Source organism: Anas platyrhynchos, chromosome 18 (genome assembly GCF_047663525.1).
Source record: "Anas platyrhynchos isolate ZD024472 breed Pekin duck chromosome 18, IASCAAS_PekinDuck_T2T, whole genome shotgun sequence".
NCBI classification, from domain to species: Eukaryota; Metazoa; Chordata; class Aves; order Anseriformes; family Anatidae; genus Anas; species Anas platyrhynchos.
The window spans coordinates 11,500,836-11,512,386 of record NC_092604.1 but is presented as its reverse complement, the minus strand read 5'-3'; the positions used below and the strand labels follow the sequence as shown (position 1 = coordinate 11,512,386).

Genomic DNA, 11,551 nt, shown 5'->3' with positions numbered 1-11,551 from the left:
CACCTCTAAAAATATTGGTTTGGTCAAAGGCAAAACTACGTAAGACAAAGACACAACAGAGAAAAGACCGATGCCTGAGTTTATTTTAAACACAGACCATTGAAGTTAGGAAAGAAATGTTAACAGTCTCTCTTGCCATCAGCAGAACGACACAAATCCCACTCGTCACGTCTGTCCCTTGCCGCCAGTCTCTGGGGGGCCTTCCCCACCTTCTCCCTCTGTAGGATGACTTTGAGACCCGGTATCTGCCGTGCCTTCCAGAAGCAGCTCCAGGGCTTCCTCACCAACCACACGTCTCACCTTCTCCCCTTTGGCTGCCAGGATTTCCTCGATATTCCTGAACAGCAATTTGAAAACCAACAGTGACACTACAGCAAAGGCTGGACAGAAGAGTCTACTGCGTGCTGTCGCCTTTACACTTTGCTCTCAGTATTGGCACTACACAGCAAATCAGCACATGCACTTTACGATACCTTTCCATAAGTTTGGGAAGCAGATGAAACTATCCAAACCTCCTAGGACTGTTTTTATCCATTAGGATCAATAATTTAGCAATTATGGCAGAACAGAAATTTTAAAGGTATCTAAGGGAGTTAGAAATCACTGAAATTCAACAGCACACCGGCCCCCACGTTTGAAACACTTCGCCAGGTGAACCTATCAGTGATTTAATAAAGCCTGAGGGAGAACAGAACACCACACACAATAATTCACCTGCTGGCACCAACAAGAACATCTGCGTCTCATGCAGCTTCTGTTGCTGCTTTACACCATTTATTTGGATCCTAGGTAGTGAGGTTCAAATTATAGGTGATTATAACCTCCATTCATGTGCTTTCAGAAACTGGATGAAATATAGAATTATACCAAATAAATCCTATTTTGATCTAAACCACATATTAAAAGCATCAAAGAAATAATACCCCAACTCGGGAGGATCTGGTTATAGCCCAACAGTCTTTTTCCCTTGCTAAATGAGCGTTGCTGGCACACCTACCTCTTCCCTTCCAGATCCGAGAACCACCCCAAGTTATCGGCTATGACGTGGTGATTCTTGCAGCCGGGGCACTTCACGATGACCACCCCTTTATGGTAGGCTAACTTGGAAATTGTTTTCGCTGAGCGCGTCTGGCAGACCTGCAGAGCAAACAGACAGCAACAACAGATGACAACCGCAGCTTCTGGACCCTTCAGAAAGGGAAATATTTTGCCTGAGTGGAATATTTCTTTTGTCCTCCCTCATCTCCAGATACTCCAAGGCTGCTCGGCCACGGGATGATGCCGTGCAGCTCCAGGGGCATTTTGTAGCTCAGGTCTGCAGGAGGCAGCCCCACAGCCTGATCTTCCCAGGCTCTGTCCCTTGTTTCTTTGTAAAAGTGGTAAATGGTTTTCATAGTGGGGTGAAGTGCACAACTATAGAGTAAAAATGGAAATAAAATATTGGTGATTTCGGCCGTTCTGGTACCATGGATCTGTATGTTGGGGACTTTGGGAATTTCACCGGGATCCTCACCAGTTTGGAGCATGTTTTAGCACCATTATCTCATCACACTGATACAACGCTCCCGTTATGTTTAATTAAAGAAAATAAGAGTCCCTGCTACCCAAACCTGCTGCCTGCAAGGCACCCAGGGCGACGAAACGCGGTTTTCTCTGTTTAACGCGTTTAAAGGAAGCAAACGTGAAGCGATCTCAGCGCCCCCCTGCCCTGTCACCACAGGGCTGCCCGGGGGGTGGGCGGGAAGGCGCCGGCTCCTGCTCGCCCCTCGGCCCCGGCCCACCTTGCAGGTGTACACCAGGCGGTAGTGCGAGGCCTGCAGCTGCCCCACGGGGCCCGAGGCGGCGGTGCAGAGCCGTGCCGGTGCCGGTGTGGGTACCGGTACGGGTGCCGGTGCCAATATCGGGGCCTTTCGGGGCCGCCGTGCCGGGGAGCCCCTCAGCAGGACCCAAAACGCTGCCCCCGCCGCCCGCCGCAACATGGCGCTGGGGAAGGCGCGCGGAGAGGGCGGGCGCTGAGGCGGCGGCCGCCATCTTGGGGCGGTGCCGCTGTGGGGAACGGCCCCGAGGCGGGAGGCGCCCCCGGACCCCGCTCAGCCCCCCAAAAAGACCCCCGAGCCCCTTCGTGGCACGAAGCGGGGCCCGTCCCGTGTTGTGCATGAGCAGCACCCACCCCCCCTTTTTTCTGTTTGATTCCACGCGATCCTGGAGCGCGGAGCAGGCTCTCGGAAGCAGAAGCTCCCTCCCACACTCCCTGGCAGAGCTGGTGCCACACGCACGAAGGGCTCCGAGCCTCAGCCCTGTTTATTGATGTGCTGCACACCCCTCACGTTACTGTGCATCTAAAGGACAAAGTTCTCACTGACAGATGGACGGGGGCAGGCACGAGTTACACAGTCCAGTTACACACTTTAACTTCTCATAGTGTTGGTTATAGTCCAGGTACAAGCTAACTTCTCATACACGTTGGTTTAGATGGTTTTAAGATCCAAGTAGTCTATTTGTAGAGACAAATACAGATCACACCGCAGCCCCCAGCCTCTCTGCTGTCCTGCCTTTACGAGCCCTCGGTATCAGTGTTGTCGCTGCCCGTGGTGTTTTCCCAGTCTGCTTCGTGGTGCTGCCCCTTTGGTACTCTTCGCATTGCCCTTTTTCTGAAAACAAGGGTAGACGTTTCAGTTTTAGAAGATGTTGAGCCTCTGAAAATAAGTTCTGTAACAAATTTAAATCCTCCCTGAATCACGGTTGAGGACGGGGAACAGAGTGAGTAGAAGAAATACACACAACAAGCTAATCACTTAAGTCGCAAGATTATGACTCAATTAGTCCTGCTTACTAAAGGCCAGACCTTCGGTAACGCTCAAAGCAGTCCTTCATCCTCCTCCGCTCCTTTTCTGCCAGTTCCTCATTGGCCAAGCCACACTCCTGGAACTGGAGAAAATGCAAACAGACATGAACTGCATCCCTCTGAAGATCAGATCAATTTTATTATCCAAAACTGTTCCGTATAGACAGCTGGTTTTGAGGCTGATGTACGGTGTTTGGCCTCTGCAAGGTAAGGCTGAAAACCACCCAAAGAAGCATGATGATCTCCTCTCAGATTTGTTTGGAAGCAGTAGCTGCTTCCATGCTTCTCAAACTTAGTAAATCTATCATTAACAAGAACATTAAAGATCTCAAACCCCAGTCGGCGTCAAGAAAAGCCCACAAAGATTCTCTTACAGTGGGTGACTCCAGAGGCAGATTGCTCTCTCGGGTGCTAAATTGCTGGGTTTGTCCTTCAGGGCAGTCTTCTAAAAGATGGAAAAATCACAGCATTAGTCATAGTTGCCACTGATAAGGAACTTCTCCTTCCACTAGTTCAGCAAGTAGCAATAGTTGTAATGTAACAGCTGCCCAACAGAGCACAGAGTCAACAGCAGAACTGAAACCAAGCCTTAAAATGTTTGGGATTTAGTCTTCTAATCAATGTGCAAGTCACCGTTCGTTTTATTTGATCCCCTAAATCTTGCTTAGGATGATGGACTTCCCAACGGGCTCAGAAAGAGAGACCATCTATCTAGTTTCAGCATATGGGGGAGCAAAATGAACCTTTGCAAAGCAGCACCTCTGCTTAACATCATCAAAAAAAAAAACAAAAAAAACAAACGTGTTGAAGATGAGCACGAGAAATCATTCTAAACACGATTTTAATCACAATTTGTCCCTGTTCCCCAACAACTAAGTCTTGCATATCAAGATGCTTAACATCAGGTGATAATTTAGTGAAACTCCTTAGTGATCAGGTACTGTGCTACCCAATTTTGAACTGAGTGAGGTACAATAATACAAGTATTTTTTTGGATCAGTGTTGTTTAGCTTTTGTGAAAAATCTCCCATCTCAATAAATAAAAAGAGATCAGAATAGAAAGTTTCTTCTGTGCTACTTTTCCTTCTTTTTCAACATGTTTTGAAGGAGAATCTCAAGTTCTTAGAGGAGCCTGTTAATTCCTCTCCACACTGCTGAATCATTTCCACTGGGGATGCCACAAAAACAGAACCAGTGACAGCATTAATTACATGGTTCTGCTTTTGTGAAAACAGCCTGCAACATAAAAGGGAGGAGGGGAAGGAAAAATCCCTGAAGAAAGCCACATGGTCCTTCTGAACTGGAAGGATGCTTTTTCTGTTCTCAGCTCAGCCACAAATGCAAGAAGACTTGGGGAAAAAAAGACATCCAGGAACTGTTCGTCAGAGGCACCATGTACTAGGTGATTTTTCCTGGACAAATTCAGAAGACAAATTACTGGAAAAAAAAGACTCAAGGACCTAGGACAGAATAGTGACACAACTTTGGCACGTCATTCAGCTGTATGAAAGACTATTTCAAAGACCACGTAGTAAACAGCGTGGGGAGTTTTTTCTCTCCAAAAAGCTGCACTCACTGTTCCCAACATCTGGGGACAAGTTCTTTTTATAGGTGAGAAGGATGGTGGTATGGCAGAGTGCCTCGGGATTCTAGAAGCCTTGATTTATGGGTGCCTATTCTGAGTACTCTCAAGGAAGCCTTACTCAGAGGGCCGAGCATGCCCCACTGAGAAACACCTCTCCTAAATTGAGCCTCCAGTCATGCTACCTCTTCTCTACTGAAAATAAAAAGCAGGGATTGTCTTTTCCCATCCCTTTGGAACACTGAATGATCCCTTCCAGAACTCTACCCTATGTTTTGCCCAACAAAAGCCTTACTTTTAGCCAGCTGTGCATCTTCATCTAGATGACCATGAAGAGTAAGCTATGGGACAGAAACAAAGCGAGATATGAGAACAGCCCCTTATTCCTTCTCAGACAATAGCTAGGAACAGATGGAGAAACATAAGACACAGCACATGCATAAAACCGACCTTTCCCTATTGTGTCTTGCTGTCAGCAAAATAGGAGACATTCTGAGCCAAAAGTTATCGATCTACCATAAATTTATCCTCCACGACTATATCCAGTTCTTGTGGCCTCATTTATGCATTTTGTCTCCAGACAATGCAATGATCTCTTCCACAATGAAATTATAAACTAAGTAAAAACTCTTTACTACAGCTGACCCCAGGGTAATACTTTTGATTGTTCTCCCACAAGAGGCAATCAGAAGCAACCCAAAATAATTTGATCCCACTTGTCTACTTAGACTCAACAGTCTGAAATTATCCCATCAGAAAGTAAAATGTAAACACGGCGCCCTACTCACTTCCTGGGAATCTCTGGAAGAGGTGTCATCTAGGTCAGAAGTCTGAAATAAAACCAGTAAATTAATTATTCCTCGTGAGCAACGAAGTTGCAATAACAGAATGTACAGGAGACTGAAAGCTTCAGAAAACAGAGAATTGAGGACTTCCTCCCTCCCACAATCTTGTCTGACCACTTGGAGAAAGTACACAAGATGTCACACTAATTAAAAGCTACGATGCCTTATTATTTCCAAAAACCCATTTACTCTGGTTCCATTTCATCTAAATGGCTCATACATGTTCTCTAGAGTTCATAACAGTCACACGCTCTGCCTGAACTGAGCTTTCCAACCCCTCGTACACAGGACAGCCCCACAGGCATACCAGTGCAGGTAGCTCCAGCTGCAACCTTTTCAGCTTGGCTTCAGTAGCCAGTAGCTGGCTCTCCTTTTGGAAGAGCTGCAGCTGCATCTCGTCACATCGCTCCCCCAGCTCCCGAATCTGTTTTCGGTAGGTGTCCCTCTCGACCAGGTTCTTGGAGTACTGCGTGTAGAACTGTTCCCTGGTCAGCAGTGCCTGGTGTAAGGGGCAAGATGTCACGCGTGGCACATCACACAGCGGTACATGCAGGGTTACAGCACCTGCCTGCTTCAAGCAGCAAGCCAGGAATTAGCAGCAGCAACCCCAGGAGGAAGGTTTTATCACCTGGTCTCTTTCTGAAGCCACTTCCTCCAGCTGCTGCAGGACGGCTTCGATCCGTTTTTTATACATCTGGGTATCCTTCCTCAGGGACGTGCACTGTAGCTCAAGCATCTCCTTTTCTTCTGCGTACTGTTGAGACATGGTCAAAAGCACCCTGCAGGTGGGGTTGAGTCGGAGCTAGGATCTCACCCCTTCTGCTCCGTGCCACAGCCTGACCTCCCTGCAACATCAAAATGCAGCCAGACTGTCCAGCTGGAGGCAAAGCCAAACAGGAGACCGGTCAACATGACTAGGAGGACTGCTGACGTGGTGGATTTACAAGCACCAGAGCTGTCGCTCATTAGAAAAGCTCTCATCACCCTCCAGGCTGAGGCATGGACTGTTAATTAACAGGCACAGGCATCACCAGATAACACAGTTACTGTCACAGAGTGCTAAAATATTAATAATTTCCTCGGACTGTAACACGGACCATAGAACAGGAGCAGCAGGGATCACTGCTGAGCAGCTCCTCCGCTCCACAGGCAGGACATGGCAGGTGCTTCATCTGCCCATATTACCCACTGACCCCCACCAGGGATTTGCACTGCACCGCTTACTTTGTCTTGGAGCACCTCGGCTCGTCGCAGCTCCCTGCGAAGGTTGTAAACGGTGTTCATCAGCTTGCGGCGCTCCAGTATCTGGCTGCAGTCGTTCTCCAGAGTTTCGTTGGAGAGGCTCTTCTCCAAATTTTGTTCCCTGGCAACCTGCTGGACAAAGAAGAAAGTGAGATACAGCAACCATCTCACTCTGTCAACTCTCTCTCCGCAGCCCCACGTGCTCTGTTTGACCTGGGAGAACAAGGCCACAGCTGAGCCACACAACCTTCAGTACAGCCCCATCGCTGCCTGGGCTGAAACAAACATCACTTCTTAGGATTCCATATCCAGTCGCCCCCACCAACCTGGAGAGTGTTCTCCAGCTCCTGATTCTTGGCCAAAAGCAACTCCTTCTCCTGCTGTATCTCCCACATCACCTCGTGGCTTGGACGCTGCTCTATGGCATGCTTCAATTTCATCGTGTGCTTACGCTCCAGCTTGCAGTCATCCTCAGCCTTCATGAGGCTGTGCTTCAAGTGATCGATCTACAAGGAGGTTCAGAACGTATCAGTCACAGGAAGAAAAGTCCGGCCTCCAAAAGCAGTTCTCTTGTGGCAGTTCTCACTCCCCAGACAAACATGGGGCACGCTTTTCTCTGTTTTCCCCAGGAAATTTGGTGCTCTGAGGATCAGAGTCTTGCCTGGCTGCTAAATTGGTACAACGTGCTGGTTCTGTGCTGCCCTTGTGAGAAGGCCTGGACTTGAGTGAGGGAAAAACAGTTAATTCTTCACAGCACAGCCTATAAGACATGAGCTACGGACCACCAAGACATGCCATCTGCTAAGGAATATGCGCAGTAACGTCTCTGGACCATCCCAGACAACGATACATCTGGCGCACAGCACAGCTCTTCAGGGATCAAGTAAGAAGTGAAGAAAAGGGCGACTGACCTCTAGGAGCAGGTCCCGATTCTTCATGAGGGCAGCGCTCTTCTCCTCGCTCTGTTTGGCGTAGCTCATGGCCAGGTTGTAGTTCTCGTCCTTGCACTTGCGCAGCTCCTTGCTCAGGCTGTCCCGCTCCTCCTTCATCTTCTGCGCCCGCTCCTGGTGCTTGCGGAGCAGGCTGTCCCTCACCCACATCTCTCTGATCGTGTTCTCCTTGGTGTGCAGCCACACGGTGAGCTCCTGGGCCTTCTGCCTCTCCTCCTGCACTGTCCTCTGCAGCTTCATGATCTCGCTCATCAGCAGCTGGCTCAGGCCGGACTCTCCGGCCGTGTCTGTGGGGTGGGCAGACATCAGCACCTGCTGTCCTGTCTGCCCCCCAGCCACGCACGCAGCGCTGAGCCCACCCCCACTTATCTGAGTCAAACTCAGAGGAGAATTCCCCCTTCAGTTACACAGCACCAGTAAGCAAGGAGCTGCTTCTCAGAGCTCAAACTTTACCTATGATCATAGAGAAAACCCTGCTTGGGTCCTTGCCGGTTATCTTCTTGTAGAGCTGTGGATAATACAGCTCAAGACTCTCCATAAATGCCTCAAAGCCCTTGCGCCCCGTTCGCTGAAGAATGTCCAGGAGAACACCTGAAAAACCAGCAATAGTTCTATTAATCTATTTTTCTCTTTTCCTATTTCAATTTCAAAGAATTGCTCCCATTTCCCCATATGCAGGTTAAATTCCTTGGGATCAAATCTCCTGGCCCATATTAAGCCAACTGCTGTGGAGGAACAAATAAAACTTAACCCTTCTATCTAGCTCCTATTAAAGTGGGTGCACAAGTCTCAGAAGGGCACTTTGTTATCCTGCTGACAGCTACAGAAGAAGTAAGCTAAAATGAAGCACAATGGTGGTTTCTGCAGCTCGAGGCTCCGCTCCCAAATATCATAGGTAAATATAGGTTAAAAAAAAAATAAAAAGTGCCACTAGGTAAAAGGTAGCAGAGACAAGCCTAAGTAAGACTTAAGACTTTGAGCTCAGTTGCCTTCTTTGCCTAGAAATAAATCTGTACCAAACCAAGCCCAGGGTGCTTCTTGTCTGGGTTTGCAGTTTCCCAACATGGAAAACATGGAATGTAAATTTTAAAAAAATAATAAATGGAACGTACCTGTTAGGTACTGGAAGGAAAGCAAGCTATTGCAATCTGCTCCCAAGAGCATGAGCTTATCTTCAGTGCACTTCACCCACCTGCCTTCCGTTTGCGCATGACCAGGCTGGGGTCATTGAGAACTTGTTCTTCATCATCGTGGTTTATCACCTGGCACTGGCGAAGGTAGGGCGTTATACGGGAAGGATCTATCACGGAGATCAGCTTCACACGGTAGTTTTCCAGGTTATTCCAACATGTCTCGTCGTTATCTTCTTCCAACATGGTGGCGAGTGAGAGGTATTGGCGAGCTGTCTCAGCCGTCCTTAAAAACAGAAAACAAAAAAGCAGACTCTAAGCCTCCTGGAAAAACGTGGGTGGTGCTGGGGAAACCAAGTGTGTTCACTGAGTGAGAATGGAAAAGTGTCTTCTACGTACAGGAACACATCTCTCATGCAGTCTTTAACTCAGCAATTATGAATTCCTTTCAAAACAGGATGAAATACGACAGCTGGACCTGCAAGAACAGTGCAGCGCCAGGCTGGGGATAGCAGCAGCTCCGAGGCCAATGCCAACGCTACTGACACACACGTGAAGGAGAACCAGTGTGAAATTATGAGAAACCATAAAAAGAGTCACCAAAGCTTGATGCTTTCCCTCCAGCCAGCTGAACTTCTCCCAGAGCACTGCAAGAAAAGCGAAACTGCTTAGCAGCAGGACCACTGGTGATGGGAAAGTCATCGAGAGCCCAGTAGAGAGGAAAATCCAACAAACTCCAGATTCCCGACAGCGCACCCCAAGGAGGAGCTGTCAGATCTCATTGACTTCATCAGGAGTTCTCCAGATGCTCAGCTATGCTCACAATTAAATCTTGAATTTATCCCAGCGAACGACACAAAAAGTTTGGAACACAACACAAGATGAGCTGAGGGCAAACAGCAATTTTCCACTTTGAAAGTGAGCATCTTCTGAAGCAAAAGCATCTTTGAAGGCCTCCTAATTAGCTATTAACTCTACTTTTTAAACAGTTCACACTCTTCCTCCTCCATCTCACAGCATCTGAGAGCCCTGTATTATTGCCTGGCTACACAATCCTAAATATAACTCCCACAGAAGGCTCAGTGAAAACCCCCAGTGGTGATAGCCCAAACTGCATTCAGCTGTGTAAGAACCTGGTTTTTCTGCAATTTATGCTCTGAAATAACACGTGCAAAGGGTGCCTCGGTGTGCTTAGGGGGAGCTTACTTCAGGGCTCCCCCACAGCAGCTGGACCAGGTTATTAGTTATTTGCCTCCTGATTACAGCTGCTGTTCATCACGCTCAAACTCTTCAGCCAGGAACTGTGCAGCTGAGCAAAAGCAGAAAATCCAACACTGCTGTTCCCAGGCTTTTGTCTGAAGGCGGTTTTATCAATTCAAATAAGAAATAAAGCAATATTTATACTTCTTTTGCACTTCGTAGTCAGCCTGTTCCATAAGGAGTATTTCTGAAATCCCAGCCACTAATTACTATGCTCACATCACATGCCAGCAACCTTAGCAGTCAAGTTTTCAGTTTAGTTTGATTTGAGGTGGAGAGGAAAGAGTTCTGACTACAAAGGGGCTGAGATTTCACTCACATCTTACCGCATCCCTTCAAGCATCCCCATTGATAAATACCACACACACCCCTCAGAGCTGTAAAATTAAAATTACTGGGTCAATATAAACAAATCAGCATTATGTGGACCAACCTGGGCCTACGCAGTCCAGATTCTTCTTGTCTCTTACGCTGGTCTGGGAAAATTCATCTGCGTCCTGTCCCTGAGGAAATGTGTCCAGGCTGCAGCCTGCCTTAATACTCTGTCTAGAGCAAAAATAATTCCAGGAATAAAACCGATTCAAGAAAAAGGGAAACTACTCGGCTACGCTCTGAGGCAGAAAAGGGAGAGAATAATAAGGGGCCCCCCCAAAAAAGGGAAGCCTGAAAACATGATGGGGGAGGAGAATGAAAGCTGACGACATTGCAAGTCAGCAGCATTACATTGGCAGTGATCTTAGACCCACTCAGACTTGGGTTTCCATCTGTACTGCTGAAGCACCAGCTACAGCCAAGGAAGCTTCTTTGTGCAGAAAGATTAAAAAGAGTGAAGGTCGCAGGCACAGGCCTGTCCAACATATTTCAGGGGACAAAACAAACTGCTGAGAGTTAGAAGACAAAAGCTCTTCAAGACAGCCTTTCAACTGCTCAGGTAACATCTTTGAATGCAAATGGAGGTGGCAAGAATGCGCTCTTGGTCGAGAGTTCAGCTGAAAGCGAGGATTTCTGAAGCAACGCCTCTAATTTTGGATGTCCCTAAACTTCAAGCACAATTATGACAAATGAGTATTTGGAAGGAGAGGGAGTCAAGAACTGGCAAAGCACAGCCCATGAGTCCCAAATTACAGGCTGTGGCTCTACCAGCAATTAAAGGAGCAGCCCAGCAAGCAGCAGCGTGGTGATGTTTAAACACCAACAAACCTGTGACTGTCCCCCTCCCTTCCTACAATCCTAGAACTGTAGCTGCACCAAAAACTCACTAACAGCCCATTTTAAAAAAGCCTTGAGCATGTACTCGCTCTGATACCATGGCAGCATGACACATTTTCCCATTAGCTTCCCACTCCACTCGTTGTTCTGCTAAATTCCAGGAGAGTTTCTGCATGTTTTCCTTCAGAACGGAAGAGAGATGCTCAGATTCTATAACCCTGAGCTTCTTGGTAGACATTAAATTAGCTTTACACTCCAAAAGATGCAGTACCTCTATTTAGCAAGGGCACAAATAATAGAAGTAAACAGAATGTCTGCTGATTGATCAATCTGCCACATAGATTTGTTGGGAAAAATGTTACCTATAATCAGCTTGGGGAAGACAGAGCACGCTGCAAGAGGAAAGCTATTTCAAAATGCTTCCTCCCATTCCGCAGTGTCACGCAATTACAGAGACCTCAGTACCCCCACGGCCTGTCCAGCCCCAG

General features: G+C 47.6%; 2 protein-coding genes across 9 annotated transcripts; both read right to left on the bottom strand.

Moving 5' to 3' along the window:
* Positions 1 to 60: 60 nt before the first annotated feature.
* On the bottom strand, positions 61 to 2,050 carry DNLZ (DNL-type zinc finger). The gene is made up of 3 exons (XM_072025347.1): positions 1,782 to 2,050; positions 998 to 1,137; positions 61 to 337 (listed from the first exon to the last, which is right to left on the bottom strand). The coding sequence occupies exons 1-3, from the start codon at positions 1,977 to 1,979 to the stop codon at positions 166 to 168; spliced, it is 510 nt and encodes a 169-aa protein (XP_071881448.1). The 5' UTR covers positions 1,980 to 2,050; the 3' UTR covers positions 61 to 165.
* Positions 2,051 to 2,283: 233 nt separating this feature from the next.
* On the bottom strand, positions 2,284 to 10,598 carry CARD9 (caspase recruitment domain family member 9). Of its 8 annotated transcripts, none has more exons than XM_005022708.6 (13): positions 10,288 to 10,598; positions 8,657 to 8,880; positions 7,918 to 8,055; positions 7,426 to 7,751; positions 6,841 to 7,020; positions 6,497 to 6,646; positions 5,901 to 6,026; positions 5,580 to 5,771; positions 5,216 to 5,257; positions 4,723 to 4,768; positions 3,220 to 3,290; positions 2,846 to 2,928; positions 2,284 to 2,651 (listed from the first exon to the last, which is right to left on the bottom strand). In XM_005022708.6, the coding sequence occupies exons 2-13, from the start codon at positions 8,838 to 8,840 to the stop codon at positions 2,555 to 2,557; spliced, it is 1,635 nt and encodes a 544-aa protein (XP_005022765.1). In that variant the 5' UTR covers positions 8,841 to 8,880; positions 10,288 to 10,598; the 3' UTR covers positions 2,284 to 2,554. The 8 variants fall into 8 exon arrangements, with proteins under 8 accessions (XP_005022765.1, XP_038020902.1, XP_027326556.2 ...); XM_038164974.2 differs by lacking the exon at positions 10,288 to 10,598 and adding an exon at positions 9,351 to 9,912 and having other exon boundaries at positions 2,834 to 2,928; XM_027470755.3 differs by lacking the exon at positions 10,288 to 10,598 and adding an exon at positions 9,351 to 9,911.
* Positions 10,599 to 11,551: the final 953 nt, after the last annotated feature.